The 23,808-nt window shown below is 54.8% G+C and overlaps 1 protein-coding gene across 3 annotated transcripts in view; it reads right to left on the bottom strand.

The window, feature by feature from the left end:
• The window catches only part of TJP3 (tight junction protein 3), a 30,724-nt gene that overhangs the window by 1,370 nt on the left and 5,546 nt on the right, over positions 1-23,808 (bottom strand). For 2 of the 3 annotated variants that reach the window (XM_036313690.1, XM_036313691.1), the window contains exons 2-19: positions 15,983-16,039; positions 15,759-15,868; positions 14,477-14,579; positions 13,901-14,249; positions 13,214-13,317; positions 11,778-11,937; positions 11,410-11,518; positions 8,521-8,579; positions 8,210-8,276; positions 7,849-8,005; positions 7,287-7,395; positions 6,943-7,180; positions 5,615-5,826; positions 3,194-3,289; positions 1,814-1,884; positions 1,217-1,427; positions 1,040-1,140; positions 387-665 (exon numbers count right to left, since the gene is read on the bottom strand). In XM_036313690.1, the coding sequence (XP_036169583.1) occupies positions 387-665; positions 1,040-1,140; positions 1,217-1,427; positions 1,814-1,884; positions 3,194-3,289; positions 5,615-5,826; positions 6,943-7,180; positions 7,287-7,395; positions 7,849-8,005; positions 8,210-8,276; positions 8,521-8,579; positions 11,410-11,518; positions 11,778-11,937; positions 13,214-13,317; positions 13,901-14,249; positions 14,477-14,579; positions 15,759-15,868; positions 15,983-16,030 (2,583 nt within the window). In that variant the 5' untranslated portion in view covers positions 16,031-16,039. Of the gene's footprint in view, positions 1-386; positions 666-1,039; positions 1,141-1,216; positions 1,428-1,813; positions 1,885-3,193; positions 3,290-5,614; positions 5,827-6,942; positions 7,181-7,286; positions 7,396-7,848; positions 8,006-8,209; positions 8,277-8,520; positions 8,580-11,409; positions 11,519-11,777; positions 11,938-13,213; positions 13,318-13,900; positions 14,250-14,476; positions 14,580-15,758; positions 15,869-15,982; positions 16,040-21,274; positions 21,444-23,808 lie in introns of those variants that run through there. The other variant, XM_036313689.1, reaches the window with a different exon arrangement.

The raw sequence follows: 23,808 nt of genomic DNA, 5'->3' as shown, positions 1-23,808 counted from the left end.
TCTGGAGGAAGGGGGATCTATGTCAAATTCACAGGCACTACAGGTGCTGAGGCAGCCCCACTAGAATAAGAACTAAATAAATACATGTTATTGTTCAATATCCAGCTGTGAGCAGGGCTTGGGCTAAGTGTGCTGAGTTTAAACAACCACCCTGTGATGTCCAGACTTTTAGCATCTACCCTGTATCCCAGATAAGGACACTTCATGCCCAGAGATTAAAATATTTGCTCTAAGTGATCCAGCGGTTCATAAGCATAGGTCTGGGTCCCAGCTATTGATCTGATCAGAGACGTTTCTGTTTGTTTACATCATGGCAGAAAATAGGGTTCCCGTGTGTCTGCACCATCCCCAGACCCTTGCCAGGGCCACCTCCACATCCTGCTCACCTGGGCCCCTCGGTCTGAGGATCTCCCATGATCCTGCGGGCTCTCGGGTTTTTCCACGAGCACAGGCTCCGAGGACCGGCCCAGGGCTGGTGCTGGGGGCCCCTCGTCCACGTCCGTGTGGGGCCCGCCCTCACCGTCCGTGTAGCCCTCGCCATCCGTGTAGCCCTCGCCATCTGTCTCGTAGTCACTGTTGACCCGGCTGTCACAGCTCAGATCCGCGGAGCTGTCATTCAGGCCACGGTGAGGGAGGTCCAGGTTGTCCTCCAGGGAGCCGTCTAGCTGTGGGTGGGTGTGGTCTGGCTGAGCCAAAACCCCCAGCCAGGCCCTCCTGGATCTCAGACCAACCCAGACCCCGGACACCATCTTCAAACTCCAGTCTCAAACCAGGTGAGGCCCTTGCCCCGCAAGTTGAGGCTTAACCGTTGACCCCTGGGTGAGTTCTGACCATTGACCCTTTGCCTGAGCCCCCAAATTTAAGTTGAGGCCCAGCCCCTGAATCCACCCCCAGTCCCCACATTGGGTCTCCCAACCCCATCTCACCTCAGGGACCAGATGCAGACCCTGATCTCAGGTCAAATCTTGGCCTTGGCTAAGCCCCTGAGCCCTCACCGACCCCTACACCCAAACAGAGGCTCCACACCCTGGCCGGGTACCTGGTCCTCGGCTGTCCAGATGGGCCGCATCTGCTGCTCCCGGATAATGGCCTTGAGCTCCTGGTACCAGCCGTCGCTTGTGCCTTGCAGGGGGATGGTGGCTGCGGGGAGGGGGCGTCAGTGCGGCGAGACTCAGGCCAGACCCCCGGCCTCCCCGGGCTCGCGCTCCCTTCCTACCAGTAAAGAGGTGGTCGCTGTGCTTCCACAGCTTCTGGGCTTGAGCGTAGAGGCGGCGGGTGCTGCGGCGGGAGGCCGGCGCCAACCACTGGCGCAGAGCCTTGAGGGCCGAGCGGCTCTCGGGGGCGCAGAAGACCACGATGGGGTAGTACTGCACGTAGTTGAGGCGCTCCACGGCCGAGGGTGTCACGTCTAGGAGCGCGTGCTTGTCCTGCGCAGGGCCCATGGTGGGGGCAGTGGGAGCGGAGGAGAGCGGAGAGAAACACACCCAGAAACAGGCCAAAGAGACAGGTGAGGAATCCCAGGGAGGTTAAGGGCCAGGTCAGAGTGGACCCCACCTCGCACATCCACAGGCCAGCATGTCGGAGGTGGGGCTGGTGGTAACCCAGGCCACAGCGTCTCAGGCCCAGAGCCCCAGTTGGAGCCTACCTTCCCAGGGCTGTGTGTGACTCTGGGCAGGCTCTGTCCCCCTCAAGCCCTCACATCACAAAACCTCTGGAGGCGCTCCATGGGAGACCACACTTGCAGGGATTGGGGAGAGAACAGATTGGATCCTGGGCCTCCGGTTCCCCATCCATGAAATGGGACCCTGCTTACCTTCTCCGCGATCACCCGCACGGTGTCCAGCTTGATGATCTTAGACGGCCTGTCCGTCCTCAACACGCTCTCTGTGGAGTGGAGAGGCAACGGCAGCTTCAATAGGGTAGTTCCCTAGCCCCGCAAATTCATGTCTATCTGTCCCTTCCCTGCTCAAGAATACACCGTGGCTCCCATTGCCCTCGAGAAGAATCCTAACAGCAGCAGCAGCAGCATCTCGTGCCCGACACTGCCGATCTGTGTCCCCTCCTGACCTCGGCCCTCTCCTCCTCCTGAGGAGGTGGCTGTTACTGGCCCAGCTAGCAGGTGGGGAGACGGTCTCGGGAGATAAGGTCACCAGCTCAGAGTCACGGAGCCAGTGGTTGCCAGGGACGGGAGCCTGATGCAGAGTCTGTGCTCCAGACAATTGCTCTCCCAGGCTTGGTCCCGACTCTAGGCCTTTGTTTGGGCTGCGGCGACTCAAAAGAAGCTCCTTTTAAGTGTACGGCTCGGTGGCATTAAGCACTACTGTGCAGCCATCGCCTCCATCCGTCTTCAGAACTTTCTCATCTTCCCAAACTGAAACTCTGTCCCCATAAACGCTGATTCCCCCAGCCCGTGGCTCCCACCATCCACTTCCTGTCTCTATGGAGCTGACTCCTCCAGGGCCCTGCGAGTGGAATCACACAGTATCTGTCCTGTGTCTGGCTTATGTCACTGAACGTAATGTCCTCGAGGTTCATCTGCGTTGTAGTGTGGGCCAGAATTTCCTTCCCTCTAAGGCCGAATAATATCCCATTGTCTGGATGGGCCGCATTGTCTTTATCCATTCACCCGTCCACGGACGCTTGGGTGTTCCCGCCTCTTGGCCATCGCGAGTAACGCTGCTGTGAGCCTTCATGTTCAAATCTCAGCTTTCAGTTCTTTCCATGTGTCACAGAAAAGTTAGCTTCTTTTCAGCCATGTGAAATATGTAAATACCATTCTTAGCAGGCTGTATAAAAATAGCTAGTGGGCCAGATTTGGCCTGGAAGATGTAATTTGTTGACCCCAATTCTAGCTTATTTCTGTAAGTTGTTAATTTTTGGTCTCCTTGTTCGATGCTGTGCCCATAGCTCAGTGAATAAATCTCCGGAACAAAGGAAAGAACAGCGGGCACATTGGCTCCATTGGCATTGGCTGTCTGGTGAAAGAAGAACTCTGTCTGTGTTAAGAACTCTGAAGCTCTGTCCAGCCACAGTGCCAGGATTGATTGAGGATGTCTGATGGGGGCTCCTGTTTTACTCGTAGCATCCAAACAGCATCAGTAGCAGCCCCTCTCAAGCTGCCTCAACCCCAGGGGCTGGGGAAAGGTTATGAAATGGTTCACCAACAGGGTTGCCAAGGAACCTGGTTTCTCACCTGCAATTTCAAACTGGTCAGGCATCTCAGCAGTCAACTTCTGCATCGCAATATCTGCCACGGGTCCCAGGATCACCACTGGGCGCTTGAAATTGGCTGAGGGGCCAAGAAACAATGACAAGAGTCAGGATCCCTTTTGTGGCAAAGACTGCTAGGTTCTTGCACGACCACTTTCTACCTCCCCTATCGTATCATATCTAGCTAGGCCTACGGTTGGTCAGCTAAGACTACATCTACCAGCCTCCCTTGCAGCTAGAAATGGCCATGTGACTAAGTTCTGGCCAATGGGGTGCAAGAGTAACTAATGTGTGCAATTTTGGGTTGTATCCTTCAAGGAAAGGGGTGAGCCCTCCCCATCCTCTTTCCCCTTCCTGCTGGCTAGAATGTGGGTATGGGTGTACCATCTTCGACCACACAGGCAAAAAACAAACAAACAAACAAACAACAACAAAAACAAGACAAAGGAGCCTGGATCCCTGAGACTGAAGCAGCCCGACCACACTCAACAGCTTACACTGGGACTGTCACTGGAAATAGAAGCTGTCTTTAATGCACCTGTCACTTGGGGTCTCTGCTATAGCAGTGGAATCTAGCTAACTCAGTGGTCAGCAAAAGGACAACCTGAGGGCCACATTCAGCCCACTGCGTGTTTTTGAAGTTTTACTGGCACAGTCATGTCGATTTATTTACGTACTGTCTCTGGCTGCCTTCCCGAAAAGCAGAGTAGTTTTGAAAGGAACTCTCTGGCCCACAAACTCTAAAATAGTTACTGTCTGGCCCTTTGCAGGGAGAATGTTGCTGAACCCCGGACTGACTGACAGGCATTTTCACCAAAGGAAACAGGTGCAGGAGAAATCTTGGCGGGAGGAACGTGAGTGGCCAGCCCTCTCCTTGCGCCTTCTCTTTTTCTCCTCTCCTTCCAGGCCCATCTCACTCTCTTAAAAGCTCAGTACATTCAGATTTCTAACCTTTCATTGGCTGGGGGTAGAAATGAAGTACATGGCCTTTGATTTTTAAGTCTTTTTGTCTGGATGTTGGTGCAGCTGCAGGAGAGCAGCTGAGTCCTTTCTCCTCCTGGGTGAAGAGCGAGCTCTTCCCAGCCTCCCGCAGTATTTTTTTCTAAAGTCTCTGCACCTGGTTCTAATCCCTTCCTCCCTGAGACTGGGCCAGAGCGTAATCTCTCCCCTTCCTGGGTCTGGACAAGGCTGTTCCCCTCCCCTTTCTCGGGTAGGGAAAGGCTCTTTTTTTGTGCTGTTTGTGCGCTGGTGTATTTTTTTTAAATTGTGGTAAAATATACATAACATGAAATTTACTGTATTAACCTATACATTGTATTAGTCCGTTCACAATGTCGGGGTACCTCCTATGAGTGGAATCACATAGTATTTGTCCTGGGCCTGGCTTCTTTCACTGACCATAATGTCCTCAAGGTTCATCTCTGTTGTAGCAGCTGTCAGAATGTCCTTCGTATGTGTGTGTGTGTGCGTGTGTGTGTGTGTGTGTGTGTGTGTACACGCGTGCGCGCCCAAACCCAGGAGGATTTTCTTCCATTTTTAAGGCTGAATAATATTCCATTGTGCAGGTGAACCACGCTGTGTTTATCCACTCATCTGTCCATGGACACTTGGGTGTTTTCACCTCTTGGCTATTGAGAATAACGTTGCTATGAGCCTTTATGTTCCAGTTAGTTGCAGCTTTTAGTTCTTTTCATGCATCACAAAAAAATTTTAATGTCTTTTCAACCGTTTAAAATTGTAACTGCCATTCTTAGCAGGCTGTGTAACATTTGAAAGGGGGCTCATCTAAACCAAGATGTGCTGTAAAAACACACACCAGGTCTCAAAGATTCAGTAACAGAAAAAATGTTGTGAAATAGCTCATTGATGATTTTGTATGGATTATCTCTTGAAATATATTTTGGCTAGAGCATGTTTAAAAACATTATTGCCCTGGCTGGTGTTGCTCCGTGTTTAGGGGGTCGGCCTGAGCACAAAAGGGTCACGGGTTCCCAGTCAAGGGCATGCACCTGGGTTGCAGGTTTGATCCCTGGCCCCAGTCAGGGTGCATTTGGGAGGCAACCAATCGATGTATCTCTCTCACATCCATGTTTCTCTCTCTCTCGCCTTCCCTCCCTCCCTTCCATTCTCTCTAAAAGAATCAATGGAAAAAATATCCTCGGGTGAAGATTAACAAAAAATGATATAGTGTATGAAAATTATTTTCAGCCATTTCTTTTTATATGTGGCTGGCATATTTCTATTGGATATAGGAATTAATTTTTAAGGAAGGAAGCCCTTTCCGGTCCCCTCTGTGCCCTAAAATCACCTAAAGTGGCTGTTTTTGGTGGAAGGAGAGAGGTAAGCATTGTGGCCTCTGACGGCTACACTAGAATGTCTGCAGGCCCCTCAGCCTGGGTCCCACCTTCTCGAAGCACCACACGTTCATATGGTGGGTAGTGACCCTGCCTGGTCAGATCCGACAGGTCCTCGCGGCTCCGATGGCTGGTCTTCTTGGCTCCCCGACGAAAACCCCGTAGTCGCCAGAACTCAGCCCGTCCGCCAGAGCCCGCCGAGGCCCCAGGCCCAGGCGCCACGGCCCGCTGGGCGGCCTCCAAACTGGCCAGCTGCTCTGCCCTGGGGAGAAGGGAGAGGAAGGAGCACTGGGATCAGCGCCGTCACAGCCCCAGAGACGACCCCGTCCCAGTGCAGGGCCTGCACATGCCACCTCACATGGTAAAGGGACTCTGCAGAGGGGATGAAGTGAAGGCCCCTGAGATGGGGGTGACCCTGGATTCCCCGGGGGCCCAACGTCATCACAGGGTCCTCATAAGAAGAGGCAGGAGAATTATGCTCTAGCTGGCTGTGCTCGGTGGTTAGAGCGTTGGCCACAGACTGAAGAGTCGTGGGTTCGATTCCAGGCAAGGGCGAGTACCTCGGTTGCAGGCTCAATCCCTGGTCCCAGCCGGGGCACATGCAGGAGGCAACCGCTCAATGTGTCTCTCTCACATCGATGTTTCTCTCTCTCTGTCTATCCCCCTCCTTTCCACTCTCTTTAAAAAAAATATCCTCAGGTGAAGATTAACAAAAAAAGTAAAGAAGAGGCAGCAGGGTGAGAGTCAGAGATGGAAGAGGCTGTGCTGCTGGCTGTGACGCTGGAGGAAGAGCCGAGAGCCTGGGGTGTGGCGCCTCTAGGAGCTGGAAGAGGCCGGAAACGATGTTCCTCCGCAGCCTCCAGGACCAGCCCGCACCTGGACTGCAGCCCTAAAGCGTTCATTTTGGGGGTTTTTGTGTGTGTTTTGTTAATCCTCACCCGAGGATATTTTTCCACTTCCATTGATTTTTAGGGAGAGTGGAAAAGAGAGGGAAAGACATCAATGTGAGGGGAACACATCGATTGGTTGCCTTGACCAGGGCCTGGGCAGGGGAGGAACCTGCAAACGAGGTACATGCCCTTGACCGGAATCGAACCCGGGACCCTTTGGTCTGCAGGCCGACTCTCTATCCACTGAGCCAAACCGGCCAGGGCTAAAGCGTTCGTTTTGCATTTCCGACCTCCAGCATCTGTGTGGATTGAAGCCACTGCATTTGCACTGATGCTTTGCAGCAGCCCTCGGGGACCTGTCCAAGCGCGACTGCACGCCCTGAGCCGTCTGCGCATCGCCTCAGGTTGGACCACCAACATCGCTAAGAAGTGAGAGTGGGGAGATGGAGGCTGGGGGCGGCCTGGCGGAGGGCGGCAGTGGTCCCCACCTCTTCTGGTTGGGAATGATGCCGCGCTCCTGCTCCCGGAGGTCACGACCCATGCGCACCGCGAGCCACTGGCCCCCGCGCGTGTGGCCCTGCCCCGGGCCCGGATACAGCGTGTCCAGCACGTGGAAGACGTCGCCGCGGGTAAAGCCCAGGCCGTAGGGTGGGCTGGGCTCCAGCTCGAAGTGTGTGCGGATGTAGAAGGAGTCGCCCACGCGGGACTGCACCATCTTCCGGAAGACTGCGGACAGGGAGAGGCTCTGAGCCGGCGGGCTTGCTGCCCGGACCTTTCCCTTCCCGGGGACTGGGCCTCCCGCTGGGCCACGCGCGGCTCCGGCCCCACTCACTGTCCTGCTTCCGCTGCGTCACCAGCTCCACCTCCTCGCCCAGTGGCAGCCCCAGCAGGACCTGCACAGCCTCCTCCCGAGTCAGGTTCCGGAAGGGCACGTCATTCACCTGCCCGGGGAGGGGGGAGGGGGAGGGGGTGAAGCTCTGGGCACAGCTCACCCCCAACTCCAAGGGCCCAGTGATGGGGGACAGCTGACGGGGGCAGGGAGGCATCGCCGGGGGCAGCACGGGCATCAGACACACGGAAGACTTGACTGGAACCCAGGGCACGGGAATGGTAAGCGGCACACACATAACCGAGGCGTGCTGGGTCATCACGGCGATGGTGACAGCGGTGGAAATGCTGTGACACTCCAAAGAGCCACAGTCACAGGCTCGTGACCGGGACAAAGATGTATAGACACAGACAGTGCCCAGGTCACAGACACCAGGGTTATGGCAAGGACAACAATATGCGGACCCAGACGGTGGGCCACACCTGCTCTCAGACCCGGGGGAGGACACAGGCTGTAACAGACTCAGAGCATCGCCCAATATGCCAACATGCCCACCACCAGCCACCTGCAGAATCTGATCTCCTTCCTGGATGCCCTGCTCCTCAGCCGGGCTGCCCTCCTGCACCCCCGACACGAAGATGCCCACGTCGTTGCCTCCAGCCAGCTTCATCCCGATGCTGGTGCCCTTGTAGAAGCGGACCACCCGGGAGTCGGGGCTGTACCTGCAGGGGTGGCAGAGGCAGGTCCGTCCAGAGTGGGCAGAGAGGCGATCCCCTGGGCATCCCTGGGAGATCCCCGCTCCCTCTGGGCCTCAGTCTCCCAAGTAGCTGCGCAGGGACCCGTGATGGCCCCACCAACACACTGAGCCTGGGACGGGACCCGGATGTGGGAGTTTCCCATTGGTGGGCTTTTCCTCGTGCACGTACCCGCGGTCCTCCATGCTCTGGCGGCTGGGCACCCTGTAGATGTCATAGCTGCTTTGCCTGGGCGTGTCTGAAAGGGAGCAGCTGGCCTGTTTCCCAAGCACACTGGCCGGTCCAGCCACCAGACCTCTGCCACAGGGGCCCCTACCCCGTGGTGGGCCGTCACCCAGCCCTCCGTCCTTCCCAGGGAACTGTCTCTGACTTTGCAGGCCCATGCCAGCTCTCCCACTCCACCTGGCTCAGCATCACCACTTGGGATTAACACAGTCAGAGGAGGGGTGCTCAGCGTCACCACCCACCCACCCTCCGTGTACCTGGTTCCAAGGTGGTTCTGGAATCCACAGAGCTGTTCCGCCGAAGCTGGGGGCTCTCCCTGGTGGGGAACAGGTTGGCGTGAATGTCAGAGGGTGACTTTTAGAACTGTCGTTTATCCGAACTCAGATTCAAATCTTGGTTCTGCCCTTCTGTGGCCGTGTGATAGCAAACCGACGGCTCGCCCTCTCTGAGCCTCGGTTTCCTTCCCTGAGCCCTGGGGATGGCTGAGTGGCCTGAAGCCTCCAGGGAGGGCTGGTCAAGGTGAAGGGAGCCTGGGACAACTAGTCATGTTATTGCTTTAATATTAGCGGGAAGTTCCAGAGGTTGCTGTGGACTAAATGTGTGTGTCCCCTGCAAATTCACATGCAGAAGCCCTAACCTCTACTGGGATTGTGTGAGGGGGCAGGACATTGGGAGTGACGACGTTTAGCTGAGGTGATGAGGGTGGGGCCCCAGATGGCATTAGTGTCCTTATAAGAGACACCAGGGAGCACCCTCTCCCCCAGGTGAGGACACAGCAAAAAGGCAGCCGTCTGCAAGCCAGGAAGAGGCCCACCTAGAATCTGACCCTGCTGCACCTGACCACGGACTCCCAGGCTCCAGAACTGTGAGAAGTAATTGTCTGAGTGTCAGTCTCCAGTCTCTGGTCTCCTGTTAAACCACAGGAGGAAAAGGAAGTCCCCTGCAAAACCAGCCGCTGTCAGCAGGGACAAGCCACTGCCACACCTCTCAGATGCTTTCAGGGAAGCATGTGTGGGGAAGGATATACCTTTGAAAGAACATCGAGATCAGGCCATGTACTAGTATTTACGGCATCCATCCTGCGAAAACCCAGTGCTGCCCTTGGAAAATACCAGACTCCCCACCCCACACGTCCTGGACAGATTCGTAGAGTAAGGCGTCTGCATCAGAGAAACCTGCCAAGCTCCTCGGACCCATGTGTCTGTGTGCAGGCGGAATGCCCAGTCAGAGCACACAAAAGTCGCCCCAAACCCTGAGTCATGCTACCATGTCGTTCATTCACCACACACGACGCCAAGTGTATTTTGCTGGGCCTTTTAAATATAATCTCCCAGACATCCTTTTTCATGGCTGTCTAGTACTCCCAAGCAAGGATGTATTATGATCATAGTAAAGAGTGGAAAAGACACACAGTGAGCCCTAGCCGATGTGGCTCAGTGGATAGAGTGTTGGCCTGTGAACTGAAGAGTCCCAGGTTCGATTCTGGTCAAGGGCACATGCCTGGGTTGCGGGCTCGATCCCTAGTAGCGGGTGTGCAGGAGGCAGCCGATCAATGATTCTCTTTCATCATTGATGTTTCTCTCTCTCTCTCTCTCTCTCTCTCTCTCTCTCTCTCTCTCTCTCCCTTCCTCTCTGAAATCAATAAAACAATTTATTTTTTGAAAAGATACACCATGAGCATTTGCTATGGGCTAAGTACACACAGGCATCGTCTCCTTTTGTTGTTGTTAATTAGCACCCTAAGGAGGCAACAATGGAGTAAGCGTTGGGGGCTTGGGGGGTCTCCTCTGGCCTCTGAGATGGTCCCAGAGACCCTCACCTCCTGGTAGTTGCGGCCTGCTGTTGTCTCCCTTCTGCATTGAACCACGGTTGGCCTGTGTGACCAGCAGAATACAGCGGGAGTGAAGGTGTGACACATCTGACATTAGGTTCGCCTACGCTCTCTTAGGTCATTCGCTTTGGGGGGCCATAAGGACAGGCCCGCCTGGTGAGGCTCTGAGTCCTCCTGCCAACAGCCCTGGGAGTGAGCCTGGAAGTGGACCATCCACCCAGAAAGCCTGGAGCCCTAGACACATCTCGACTGTGACCTCATGAGATTACAAAGTAGAAACACTCAGCTCAGCCGCCCCCAATTCCTGACTCTCGGAAATGATGGGAGATAATAAATACTTACTACTGTTTCAAGCGGCTAGATTTGGGGTTAATTTATACAGCCATAGATAACAGATACAACCCCCCACTTCTCAGGGTGCTGAAAGCGTCAGTGAGGTGTCTAATATCTAAATAAACGCCAAGTATTGAGCATGTATGTATTTTAGCCATGGAATTGTGTCCCCTCAAAATCCATGTGTTGAAGTCCTAACCCTCAACATCCCAGAACATGATGGTATTTGGAAATGAGATTGTCGTAGACATCATCAGGAAAGAAGGGGTCATAGTGGAGCAGGGTGGGCCCCTAGCCCTGTATGACTGGTGTCCTTATGAAACAGGAAAATGTGGACACAGATCCAGACACACATGGAGGAAAGACAACATGAAGACACTCAGGGAGGAGATGGCTGCGTGGGAGCCAAGGGAAGCCAGAGGCCATCAGGAGCTGGAGAGAGGCCTGGAACAGCGTCTCCCCTGGAACCTTAGAGGGAGCACAGCCTGCTCACATCCTGATCTGGGACTCTCAGCCTCCAAAACTGAGACAATGAATTTCTATTGTCCTAAGCTACCCTTTTCGGGGCACTTTGTACAGCAGCCACAGGAGACTAATACAAATTAATTCCAATTGTTCCTTTTATAAACATCATCATAATAAACCAGCATCCTCCAGTCCCAGAATACTAGTATATCCATGGCTATTTTGCCCCCAAGAGAAATCCCTAAAAGGGCCTTGTTGGGTCAAAGGGCTTATGCCTTTTGAAGTCTTCTAGGATGCATTATGAAATCTGGTTACTTCTGCATAAGTCGATCCATATCTGGTTCTCCTAGTACCCAAGAACCAAAAGCCATTACTGTGGGCAAGAAAGGCTATACGTGGACAGGGAGGCCTCCTCCAGGCAGGCTATAGGACTACACCCTCAAGGCTACCCCCAGTTGGAAAAGATATGCCCACGTTCCCCTCCTGTTCAACCATTCTGGCCAATGGGGGTACGTACATGGGGGAGTTGGTCCGGTCGGTGTCAGGACTCCGCTGCCTGTGCTGGGGGGGTGGTGGGACATGGGATGGTGGCGCCTGAGACAGTTCTGAGCAGAGGTCTGAGATGTCTGTGGGAGAGAGGGCATCCCATCAGCCACAGTCACGCCTTCCAGAGTGGACCCATTTCATAGAGGGGAACATCAAGGCCCCTCTAAGCAAAGGGACCTAGACCAGAGTCAGGCTCAGCCAGGTAACTCCAGTCCTGACTTGCTGTGTGTTCTTCAGCAAGTTCTTGTCCCTCTCTAAGGTCTCGGGGCAGGGTCCTTGACTCTTTGGCTCTGCCCTTCATTCAGTCCCTCTCCCAGGGCCTGCCTCCTGGCCCCTCACCCTCCAGGAGGGAGCTGTCACTGTCACTGACAGCTGGCGGGATGTTCACCAAAAACTGCTCTCGGTCCCTGAGCACCAGCAGAGTCAGCTTCCCTTCCGATTTCTCGATCAGTTGCCGTGTGTCACTCAGCGACAGATTCTCGCTGGACACCCCGTTGATCTAAAAGGGACCGGGAAGGAAGAGAGAATGTGAGTTAATGAGAGATAGGGGAATACTGGAAACAGACATCTTGGTGGGAAGATTAGAGATGCGCTGTCAGCGGGGTTACTGAAAACAGACATCTCAAGAGAAAATGATACAACTGGATTCCTGCTGCGAGGGGCGTCTATACCAAGAACTAACTTCCACAAGAACTCTAGAAACAGACAACTGTCTAGTGAGCTAGAGGAAGTTAGAAACAGGTGGGCTCTCTCCTCTCCCTAGAAGGGGGACTTTCTTATGAGACACTATGAACACGTATTAGAAATGAGTCTAATTAGAAGAGAGGGCGAAGGTACCAAAAGATGCTGTAAGGTATTCGAGGAGGTGCTGGAAACAAACATCTAGGGGCAGGTTAGAAACTCAGTGTCCAGTGAGGACTGACATCGTTTCCACTCACACCGAGAGTCCTTTTCTAACTTTCCCCCTCGGGAGTGTCTGCTTCCCGTGACCCTGGGGATTGTGAGTTCTAGTCCCCCAGAGAGCTGTTTCTAGTGTTGGCCCCAAACCACTAGAAACAGACAATGCCTCAGGGTCGTCGCTAGAAGGAGATTACTCTGAGGAGATTCTAGAAGCAATCAACTGGAATTGGCTTGGAAGTCAAACACTAGGCATCAAATAGATGTTCAGAGCAGCGTCTTAAGGCAGAGCTGCTCCTCGAAGCCTGGGCTCCCATTAGCACCAACCACCTAAGGCAGGTCTGGAAATTAGAGCTGCAGCCAGCTGACCAGTGATTCTGATACTAGAAACAGCCAACCCAAAGGGGGTACTAGAAACTAACATTTGTCAGTGGATTAGTAGCAGATAGGGTGGAGGGGAGAAGAGGGGAAAGCCATCTCCAACTTTTGGGAAACTGGCAACAATACAGAAGTCAAATGGTTCCGGGTCAGCTCTGCTGAACTTGACCTGTGACTCATTGCCACTGATGACCTCTGGCCTTGGTCTCCCTATCCCAAGCCTCCAGCAAGAAGCCTGGGCTCAGCCCCAGCTGGTTGGGCTCAGTGGATAGAGCATCAGCCTGCAGACTGAAGGGTCCTGGGTTCAATCCCGGTCAAGGGCACATGACCGGGTTGCGGGCTCGATCCCCAGTGTGGGGCGTGCAGGAGGCAGCTGATCAATGATTCTCTCTCATCACTGATGTTTCTCTCTCTCTCCCTCTCCCTTCCTCTATGAAATCAATAAAAATATATTTTTTAAAAGAAGAAGAAGAAGAAGAAGCTGCCGCCGCCTGGCTCACCTGTAGGACAAGGTCTCCTTCCTGCAGCCCCCGGTTCTGGGCAGCCAGGCCCGAATCCGTGATGTGCTTGATGAAGATCTGACTTCCCAGTTTGACCCCAAACTCTGTGGGGAGAGGAGGGAACCTGAGGCAGGGCTTGGGGTCAGGGCTGCCGGGTCCGCTCAGAGCTCAGCCTTCTTGCCTGCCCTTGCCCTTCCCGCTCTCAGGGCTGCTGTCCCACAGGAAGGGTCAGGCTTGGCTCCTCCCAGTCATTCTGGGGCGGTTCTGATACTGACGACCTAACAGGACACACGGTGTCACTGCAGGGACTCTGATGTCACTGCACGAAGCTCCAGAGAGTCGTCTCCAGCCTTTTCCAGCTCCTAGAGGCACCGCATTTCTGCCCCCGTGGCCCTTCCTCCGTCTTCACAGCCAGCAGCGCCGCCTCTTCCACCTCTGACGCTCACCCCCTGCCTCCCTCTTACGAGGACCTTTGTGATGACCCCAGGCTCCCTGGAGAATCCAGGGCCATCCCCGTCTCAGAGGCCTGAGCTTAACCATCTGCCAAGTCCCTTTACCACGCGAGCTGACATGTCCACAGGCCCTGGGACCAGGAAGGAGATGTCTTTGGGGCCGTTACCTTGCTGACCACACACAGTAAGGGGACCCCAAGCCCCACTGCCATGAGCACTCCCGCTGCCGGCTCACCTTCACTCTCCCTCCTCCGCACCAGCACCGACTTCAGTGGCCTCATCTGCACGTCCTGCCGCGGCAGCCTCTTGAAGCCGGACATCAGGGCCAGCCCTCTGACCTCGGAGCCCCCACCCGGGCTCCTGCTCCCATGGTTGCCGGCCCGGCTCCGGCGGCCTGCCCTGGGCCGGTGGGAGCGCTCTCCCAAGGAGCGGCCAGAGCCACTGGACGTGTCACCGTCGTAGCCCCGGCCATGGTTAGCGTCCTCCAGCCGCCAGGGCCCGTCTTCGTCTGAGTCCTGGTGTCCTGGGCCACAGGGGCTGGCCTTGGTGCCGGGCAGCTGGATCTTCCGGGGACGCTTCACGGTCTGTCAGAGGAGGTGGAGGGGCAGCCAGCTCATGATCTGTCCCACCCACCAGCTGGCCCTGGGGGACCCCAGCCACTCTGGGCCTCAACATCCAAGCTGTGAAATGGGAACAAGACCCTATTTGCTCACACGCATACCGCCCCTGTGTCCCAGAACCAGTGGGGCTCAGCGGGGGGCAGAGGTGCCCCTGAGCCAGGGGCTACTGCTCCCACCCAGCCCCCACTCACAATGTTGGCCAGCTTGGTGCAGGTCTTGAGTATGTGAATGGCAAAGGTGGAGTTGACATTCTCCATGGACACCCCGTTCACCATGACGATCTGGTCCCCCGTCCTGAGGGAACAGTCGGGTCTCAGGGAGGAGGCCTCCCCTAGGAGCCCCTCCCCACAGGCCTGTCCCGAGGGCCCCTGGGGCCTCCCCAGTGCCCACCTTCGGGGAAGGCACCCCCTGCTCTCATTCACTGTGTCCCCAGGCTCACAGAGACATTTATCCTTCTGGGCCTCAGTTTCCTCATCTGTACAATAGGGGCTCATAGAACTCCTACAAGCATACAATACCATCATAGAAGGGAAGCTGGGATTGCAACTGGCACCTCCATCACCTCCTTACTGTTTTTCCCAGCTCCCTCTTCCTGCCTTTCTCACTCCCAGCCTGTGTTTCATATTCTTTCTTTCTGTGAAGTGGGTCGCAGATTCTGGGCTGAGCCATTTCACCCATCAGCCACTCGGACCCCAGAACCATTTTCCCAATTCCTCCCAGGAGCCTCCTGCCCCTCAGGGCTCCGCACACCGGTTCCCCTTCCCTCGGCCAAAGAGAGGTCTCCAGGTCACGAGGAGGTAAAGCACAGCACAGGGCTTACAGCCAATAATATTGTGATAACTGTGGCCCAGACCGCTGTGGCCAGTTGGTTGGGTGTTGTCCGGTGCCGAAAGGTTGCCAGCCGTTCTGGGCATAGGCCTGGGTTGCCGGCTTCATCCCAGTAGGGGGCGCGCAGGAGGCAGCTGATCAACGTTTCTCACACATGGATGTTTTTCTCTCTCTCTCCCTCTACCTTCCTCTCTCTCTAAAAATCAATAAAAATATTTTAAAAAAACAACAACTTACATTTAGAAAAATATTGTAATAACTATGCATGGTGTCTGGTGTGTACTAGAATTACTGGGGGGGGGGGTTCCCTTTGTAAGTTATATAAGTGTATAACCATCATGCTGTAAACCTGAAACTAGTAAAATATTGAATGTCAACTGTAATTGAAAAATTAAAAGAGGTTTCCAAGGGACCGTTTGGTCCTGGAGCAGCCTGGGGCCACCCTGACCCAGGAACAGCATGGGAGGCCCAGGAAGTGCCTCGGGGAGAGCGAGGGCCACTCACCGGCTGTCTGCTGCCAGCCCCACAGCTCACACCCTGTGTCGGCAGAGCGGGCAGGCACCAGGCACTGTCCAGCCTCCTCGCTCTGGCCCACACAGGCCCCTCCTCTCCATGTGCCCACACCCGGGCAGCCCTGGTACTCACTGCAGCCTGCCCTCAGCTGGCCCTCCGGGCACCACGTCGGACACAAACACGGATCCACCAGGCCGGTCATGGCCGCCAGAGATTGCAATGCCAAAGCCCCGGCGGGGGTCCTGAGGGGGAGGCAGAGGCAGAATGAGCTTTTGCTTCCCTCCAGGACAAAGGTTCTCCCACGGAGACCACACTGCCATGCCCACAGCACCCCCTCAGGGAGAGGGAGGCCTCACCTTGCAGATGGTAGCCGTGTGCTGTTCCCAGATGGTCAGCTCCTCCATGTCCAACACCTGGCATAAAGGGAACAGGGATGGTGGGCATGAGGTCACAGCACACCCGTTGGAGTATTTGGAGGTCCCCCAGCCCTCAGTGGGGAGCCCCGATCTGACATTCCCATGGTTTCAGCCTGTGAACAAGTAGCTACCTCTCTTGAAACCTCAGTTTTTCAATCTGCAAAATGGATTTAGGTCCATGGTTCTCAACTAGAAAGTATTCAGCGATGTCTGGAGATATTAGTGGTTGTCAAAACTGGGGATGCTCCTGGCATTGAGTATATGAAGGCCAAGGATGCTGTTCAACACCCTCATAATCCTTAACCTCACCGTAGAGAATGGTCCAGACCAGGGGTGGGCAAACTTTTTGACTCGAGGGCCACAATGGGTTCTTAAACTGGACCGGAGGGCCGGAACAAAAGCATGGATGGAGTGTTTGTGTGAACTAATATAAATTCAAAGTAAACATCATTACATAAAAGGGTACGGTCTTTTTTTTTTTTTTTTTTAGTTTTATTCATTTCAAACGGGCCGTAATTTGCCCACGGCTGGTCCAGACACTAACGCGGGTAGTGCCAAAAATGAGAAACTTCGTGTTAAGTGAACCAAATTGTATTGGGAGCAAAGAAAAAGGTGAGTTTTTGGTACCATTCCCTCTGGAAGGTCTTGCTCCATCCCTGGGGGAACCGAATAAAGCCTGCCAGGCAGGGAAAGCGCACTCTGCTCCAGCTACGCAGGCCTCGCTGTTCCTCCAACACGCCAGGCAGGTTCCTGCCCCCAGGACCTTTGCACATGCTACTCCCTCCACCTGGAACTCTCTCCTACAGCTCTCCACCTGACTCCCTCACCTCCTTCAGGTCTCAGCTCAAATGTCACCTCCTTGGTGTGGCCTCCCAACCATCCTGTTTAGAACTATAACCCCCTCCTGCCCCACAGCAGACCGTCTGTGCCTTTCCCCGATACATTGTTCTGTTTCATAGAACTTGTGACCCCTTGACCAGCCCTAGGTTTTTATCTGCTCACTGTCTGTCTCCTCCTCTAGAATACTGGCTCCGGAGGGCAGAGATTTTTATCTTGTTCACAGTGGAGTCCTGAGTGCCTGGCTCACAGCAGAGATTCCATAACTATTTACTGAATGAAGGACGTGCTTCCTTCGTGCCAGGTACTTTATGTATTTATTTACTTTAATATGTTTTTATTGATTTCAGAGAGGAAGGGAGAGGGAGAGAGAGATAGAAACATCAATGATGAGAGAGAACCATTGATTGGCTGCCACCTGCACGCTCCCCAGTGGGGATGGAGCCTGCAACCCCGGCATGTGCCCTTGACCGGAATTGAACCGTGACCTCCTGGTTCATAAGTCAACACTCAAGCGCTGAGCCACGCCAGTCAGGCTGTGCCAGGCACTTTACATGTACTTTCCTGTTTAATCCATTTATGGAAGAGGAAATTCTATCATCTATATCACCGATGGGGAAACGGAGTCACAGAGAGGCAAAGTCACTTGCCAAGACAACGGAGCTGATGGAGGTGGGGCTGGGGGATGCGGTTTCTGTGACTTTCATGATGCAGCTGAGAACACAGCTCTAGAGTGCAAGTTCCCAGGCCAGGAGACCCTGGGAGAATGGGAGGACATGGAGCCCAGGCAGAAGCCAGCCCCCACCCATCCCCTACCTTCTGCCAGGCTGCCCTTCTCCCTGGGGATCTTGAAAAATGACTCCCCCTCCCCAGTTTGGCACAGTGCAAGCCTAAGACCCCTCCCCAGCTGCACTCCAGCGACTTTCCTTCTAGGTTCCCAGGAAAGCAGCCTTCCTGGCTCTCAAGAGTGGGAAAGAGGAGGCAGGACGGGAGAGAGCAGCAAAGAGGAGGACGGGGCCTCACGCTTGGCCCTGCAGTTACCAGGAGCAGGTCAGTGCTCACAACCAAGGCTCAAACCCCTTGCCTGCCTTTTCCGAGCTGTGGTGCTGCCTCTCCCAGCCTCAGCTTCCTTATCTTCAAAACGGGCACCCCCACTCCTGCCACCATCACTCAGGGCTGAGGTGTGGGCACAGAGCGTGGAGACAGAGGGAGCCTAGAGCCTGGGGAGATGGCAGTTATTGTGAGAAGTCATAATCATGGCCTTTCTTTGCATCATTTTAATAAGCAACACTATTCATTGCTGGCTGCCGGCGAGCGCTGTCCGTGTACCCATTCATTCATCCTGAATGACGTAGGAAGAGGTACTGCTGCTCTGCCTCTTACGGGGAGGAGAGGGAGGTGCAGAGGTGTTCAGTGACTTTCCATCCGTGAACCTTGGTAGCCTGCCCCGTGTGCTATCTTTTTTTAAAAATTGATTTTAGAGAAACATCGATTTGTTGTTCCACTTATTTATGCATTCATTGGTAATTCTTTTTTAAATATATTTTTATTAATTTCAGAGAGGAAGGGAGAGGAAGAGAGATATAGAAACATCAATGATGAGAGAGAATCATTGATTGGCTGCCTCCTGCACACCCCAGACTAGGGATCGAGCCTGCAACCTGGGCATGTGCCCTAACCAGGAAGCAAACCAATAACCTCTTGGTTCCTGGGTCAACTGAGCCATCCGGCCCAGGCCATTGGTTGACTCTTGTAGGTGCCTTGACCAGGGATCAAACTGCGACCTTGGCATGTCAGGACGATGCTCTCCCAACTGAGCTACCCCACCAGGGCCACACCCTTGCTCTTACCCACCTGGTTAATATTTTTCTTCTGAACTTATTTTTCAAAACAGAATCTTTTTACTTGCTATGATTTTATACTTTGTGTCATTAAATGCCCCCCATAATTTTGATTTCTTAGCTTTATTTGAACAAAACAGCCCCCAGGGCCCAGCCAGCGGGCTCAGTGATTGAGCATGGACCTATGAACCAGGAGGTCATGGTTCGATTCCCTGTCAGGGCACATGCCCGGGGTTTCCGGCTCGATCCCCAGTGTGGGGCATGCAGGAGGCGGCCGATCAATGATTCTCTCTCATCATTGATGTTTCTATCTCTCTCTTCCTCTCTGAAATCAATAAAAAATATGCTTTAAAAAAAAACAAAAAACAGCCCGTAGGGAACCAGAGTCCCTGGGGCAGGGGCAGGTGCAGGTGCAGGTGCAGGTGGCCCAGGTTTGTCTCTGCCTGTGTAGGTTCACCTGCATGGATACTGGAGGCCTCCAGGGGGTCATGCCTCAGCTGGTTCACCTCCAAACCTTTGCCCTGGCGGGGGAGCTCACTTGGTTAGAATCCCATCTCACCCCAAGGTTGAAAGGGCAGCTCTGGGTGCGGACACCCCCTCTAGCCTCATCCAGGCAGGTCTATGCCTGGGACACCCTCTCAGGATTGGCACAAGGCTGGCTCCTGCCACTTGGGTCTCAGATCCAATGCCACCTCCTCAGGGAGCCCCCCTTGGTTAGCCCGTCTTTCCTGGCACCCTATCACTCCTCTCTGTTTTATTTGTTACGTTTTATTCACAGCATCCAAAACCATCTTAAACTACCCTGTTTGGTCATCAGTTTGGGAATGCCTGCTCTTTCCTCTTGGGCTGTCTCTCTGGGTACTCGGTGACTCAGCACCTCCTGGGCCCTCCTTCCCATGCTGCACTCCTAGCAAACTCCCATTTTTTAAAAAAAAATAATATATTTTTATTGATTTCAGAGAGGAAGGAAGAGGGAGAGAGAGATAGAAACATCAATGATGAGAGAGAATCATGGATTGGCTGCCTCCTGCACAACCCCACACTGGAGATCAAGCCACAACCCGGGCATGTGCCCTTGACTGGAATCGAACCTGGGACCCTTCAGTCTGCAGGCTGATGCTCTATCCACTGAGCCAAACTTGCTATGGTGCAAACTCCTATTTATCCCGGTGCTACCGTCACTTCCTCCAGGAAATGAGTCCTCAATGCCCCAACACCCCCCCCCCCAACACACACACACACACACACACACACACACACACACACACATCCCTGATGATTGAAACTTGGGACGTCCCAGTCCACCTGTCTGTCTGAGGGCTCCTGGTGGGCAGGACTGGGCGCCCTGGGATCCCCGCATTGTCCCCACTGGATAGGCACCGTGGAGTTTGAGGAATGGGTGAAAGGTGGAAAAATGGCCAGATTCAGCCAGAAACCCAACCAGATAGGTCCAGTGTACCTAGGCCCCTCAGGCCCCTGCTCCCCCACTCCCACCCCCACACCAAGGGGAGTGGGCCTGGACCGGTTTCCCATCCCCTCCCCCACCCCACCCCCTCAGCCCAAATGCAGCACTGGACACAAACACTGCAAACACCAGAGAGGAGAGACAACCAGAGAGACAGGTCCTACCGCGGCGAACAGCCCCAGGCAAGTGGCTCCCAGGATGCAGGTGTCTCTCTCCGTCTCAGCCCCCACCTCCAGGAACAATGGGGGGTGGGGGTGCCAAATACTCAGTTGGTGAGGGGATTCTGGGAGCCTTTCCTGCCGCCTGGAAGGTGTAGGGGACCAGAACTGTCGCGCCCTAAAGCCCAGAGCAGTGTGTGGCCTCCGTGAGCCACGTGCCTCCTGAGGCCTCAGTTTACCCCTCCAAGCTCAGTTTACCCCTCCTGGCCTGTGTACTAAAACCCAGTACTGTGCACCTGAGTCCATTCAAGCTCCATCCTGGAAGGTGAAGTCCCCCCACATAGAGACACAGGGACCCCCTGCCTCCAGTCCAGTCAAGTGACTTGAGTGTAAAGGGGGCTCTCGAGCCCTGACCCTTATCTCTGTGGGTTCACGCAAGTTAAGGGCTCTGTATACAGTAGGAACACAATATGTGGTGGTTCCCTTCCCCGCAGCCTCCCCGCATCCACCAAGCCACCCAGCCCACATGAGGTCACTGCCCACAGTCCCACCATTCACTTCCTCCAACACCCTGGGAGCCGCGGTAAACGCTTGCTGGGCACCTAGTACAGTCCAGGAGCTAAGACACACTTCCCTCTTGGAATCCGCCCTCCATCCTTCTTTAAAGGATGAGGTACGGAGAGGCGCTGGCTCAGGGCCCCCGTTTCACAGAAAGGCTGGGATTTGAACCCAGGTCTGCCGGGTCACGGAGGCAGCTTTTAGGGTCCAGGGGCGCCCCGCGTCTCGCTGTGCAGCCTCGGGCTGGCCACTGCCGGCCTCTGGGCCTCCGTTTCCCCACCTGTTCCACAGGCAGAGGGTGGCCAGGGGTCCTGGTGATCAGCCCCACCTCGGCTCCATGCCCTCCCCGTCCCGCCCTCGGCGGGCTACTCGCCTGGAATCTCACCGCCATGGTCCACTCGGGGCTCTCCAGCGCCCCTGCCCCGGCGAGCCTGGGAGCCGTCAATCGGTCCCCACCCTGGGGTGAGGGAGGGGGAGGGGGTTCGCGGCGGAGTGGGTGCCCAGCGATCGCCCTTCTCCCGCCGCCCGGCCGCTCGGGCGGCACCTGCCGGCCTTCCTCCTCGGCCTCCCCGGGGCCCCGCCCCCGCCGCGGCACGCCCTCGGGATGCCCAGGCGACCGCCTTCACCCCCCCCCCCACACACACACACACACCCCGCCGCACACCGCACACCGCCGGTCCAGGCCCTGGGCGGCGCTCCGGAGCGGGTTTTCCATCCCGCTAAGCGCCAGCTGCCGGCCGAGGCCGGAGGCCAGCCGGGCACGGCCGCCAGGAAGACCCGGCAGGGATCCCTGGCCGCGTTCGGAACAGAGCTGCTGCTTGATGGGGCTTTTCTACCCGTGAAACAAGCACATGTTGAGGTTCAGTCGTTAGTCGGCCTATAGATCCGAAGCTAGAGACCTCCGGAGCACAGGGCGCGGGTCTTCCTCGAGTCGCCCCATCTCCAGGAGGTTTACCCCGGGTCACAGGTGGAAACGGAGGCCCAGGGAGGCATCAGCACAGACCCGGCCTGGCTCTGTTTTCACACCCAGCACTGGGCCGGGCCCCCAGGAGGAGAGGGCGGTGGGAGGAAATTCCTCAGACTCCTGAGAGTAAAGGTCGGGCTTCCTCCTCTTCACCTGGGCTGGCCTCACCCTCAGGGACCCAGTTTCCTTACACCCGGGGTGAGGGAGGGAGGAGGTCACCTGCATGGGAGGAGCCGGTGGTGGCTCCACCCACATTCCTTTCTGCTTAAAAAAACTGCACAAAAACCCTCCCTAAGGCTCAGCTCATTCAGAACCCCACCTCACCCCAAGGTTGAAAGGGCAGATCTGGGTGTAGACACCTCTTCCCAGCCTCATCTAGCCAAGACTGTGCAGAGGGAAGCCCTAGGCTTAGGGAAAGGGGTGAAGCAGAAAGGAAATTGGGAGATCAGGGAAGGCTTCCTGGAAGAGGGGGCTTTGCAGCTGGGTTTGTTTTTGTTTTAATATATTTTTATTTATTTCAAAGAGGAAGGGAGAGGGGAAGAGAGCTGGAAATATCAATGATGAGAGAGAATCATTGATCGACTGCCTCCCGCACGCTCCCTACTGGGGATCAAGCCCCCAACCTGGGCATGTGCCCTGACCGGGAGTCGAACCGTGACCCTCTTGTTCATAGGTCAAGGCTCAACCACCGAACCACACCGGCTGGGCAATGGGGTTTTGAATGTTGAATAAGAGTTTGTCAAGTGAAAAAGACAGACAGTATAATCAAAGCCTTTGAGGCCCCCAAAGCTGACTTCTCACTCCTCCCAACTGCAGTTTCCTCCAAAATACTAGTCTGGATACCCCAGTCAGCCATGATCGGCTTCTCAAGGGTCCCCAAATGTTACCAAAGGAATAAACTTCTGCTGAAGACCCACTTGGTACTTCAGACAGCCTTTCTCTATGTAACGTTCAGCTGCCAGCACAGAAGTTGATTTTAGGTAGAACAAGGTCAAACATTTTTTGAATAGCTGTGTATTAGTTTTAATGGGTCATAGGAAAAAACATAAATAAGTTCCCTACTGGCGTGCACAAACACAGACACACACACACACACACACACACACACACACACACACACACACACGGGTTTGTGGCCGCAGTTACTCAGGAGGACTTGCTGATTGGGGCACACGTTTGGCAATCAGACAAGTGGCCTGGAGGTGACATCCTGGAGCTGGGGGGCATGCTGAGTCCCACACTCCCTGCCACCTGATCGCAGTGCCATTATCTATAGAATGAATGGACTGAATCCATGGGAATGAGGCTGCTGGGTCACTTTTACTGAGTGCTTGCTTCACGCCAATATCGTCTTACATATGACATTCACGTGTGCATTTTACAGCTGAGAAAACTGAGGCGAGGCGGGCCAAGTGACAGCCCGACCGACAAGAGGGGGACCTGGCTGTCCGGCCTCAGATCCTCGCTATCAGTACTTCGCCCTGTGGGGCCATTCTGCCTCCAGGGGACACTGGATAATGTCTCAGATTCTGTGGCTGTCATGACTGGAAGTGTTCCTGGCATCGAGTGGATGGAGGCCAGGGATACTGCTCCACACCCCCCAGATACAAGGATGGCCCCCACAGAGAATGAACTGACCCCAAATGTCAATAGCGCTGGGACAGAGACACCCCACTCTAAACCCCTCATGGAAAGAGGACGCTCACCCCAGGACAGATGGTCTTCCTCCAGCCCCCCATTATTCTGATCGCACGTTGTTATGCCCTTTTCAAGAGCACTCAGAGGCTGCTTGGTATACCCATGAGATGACCCTGTGCTCACGTCCCATGTTTTGGAGAAGAGCTCTGGCCTCGAGCCCCCATTCCCTTGACCCCTGACCTCCAGATCACTTTATGGAGTTAAAAATCTGCTTTCCATCCACCCACTTTATTCATGTTTTTATC

Source organism: Myotis myotis, unplaced genomic scaffold (genome assembly GCF_014108235.1).
Source record: "Myotis myotis isolate mMyoMyo1 unplaced genomic scaffold, mMyoMyo1.p scaffold_m19_p_6, whole genome shotgun sequence".
Lineage (NCBI taxonomy): Eukaryota > Metazoa > Chordata > Mammalia > Chiroptera > Vespertilionidae > Myotis > Myotis myotis.
This window is presented reverse-complemented; position numbering and strand designations above follow the sequence as displayed.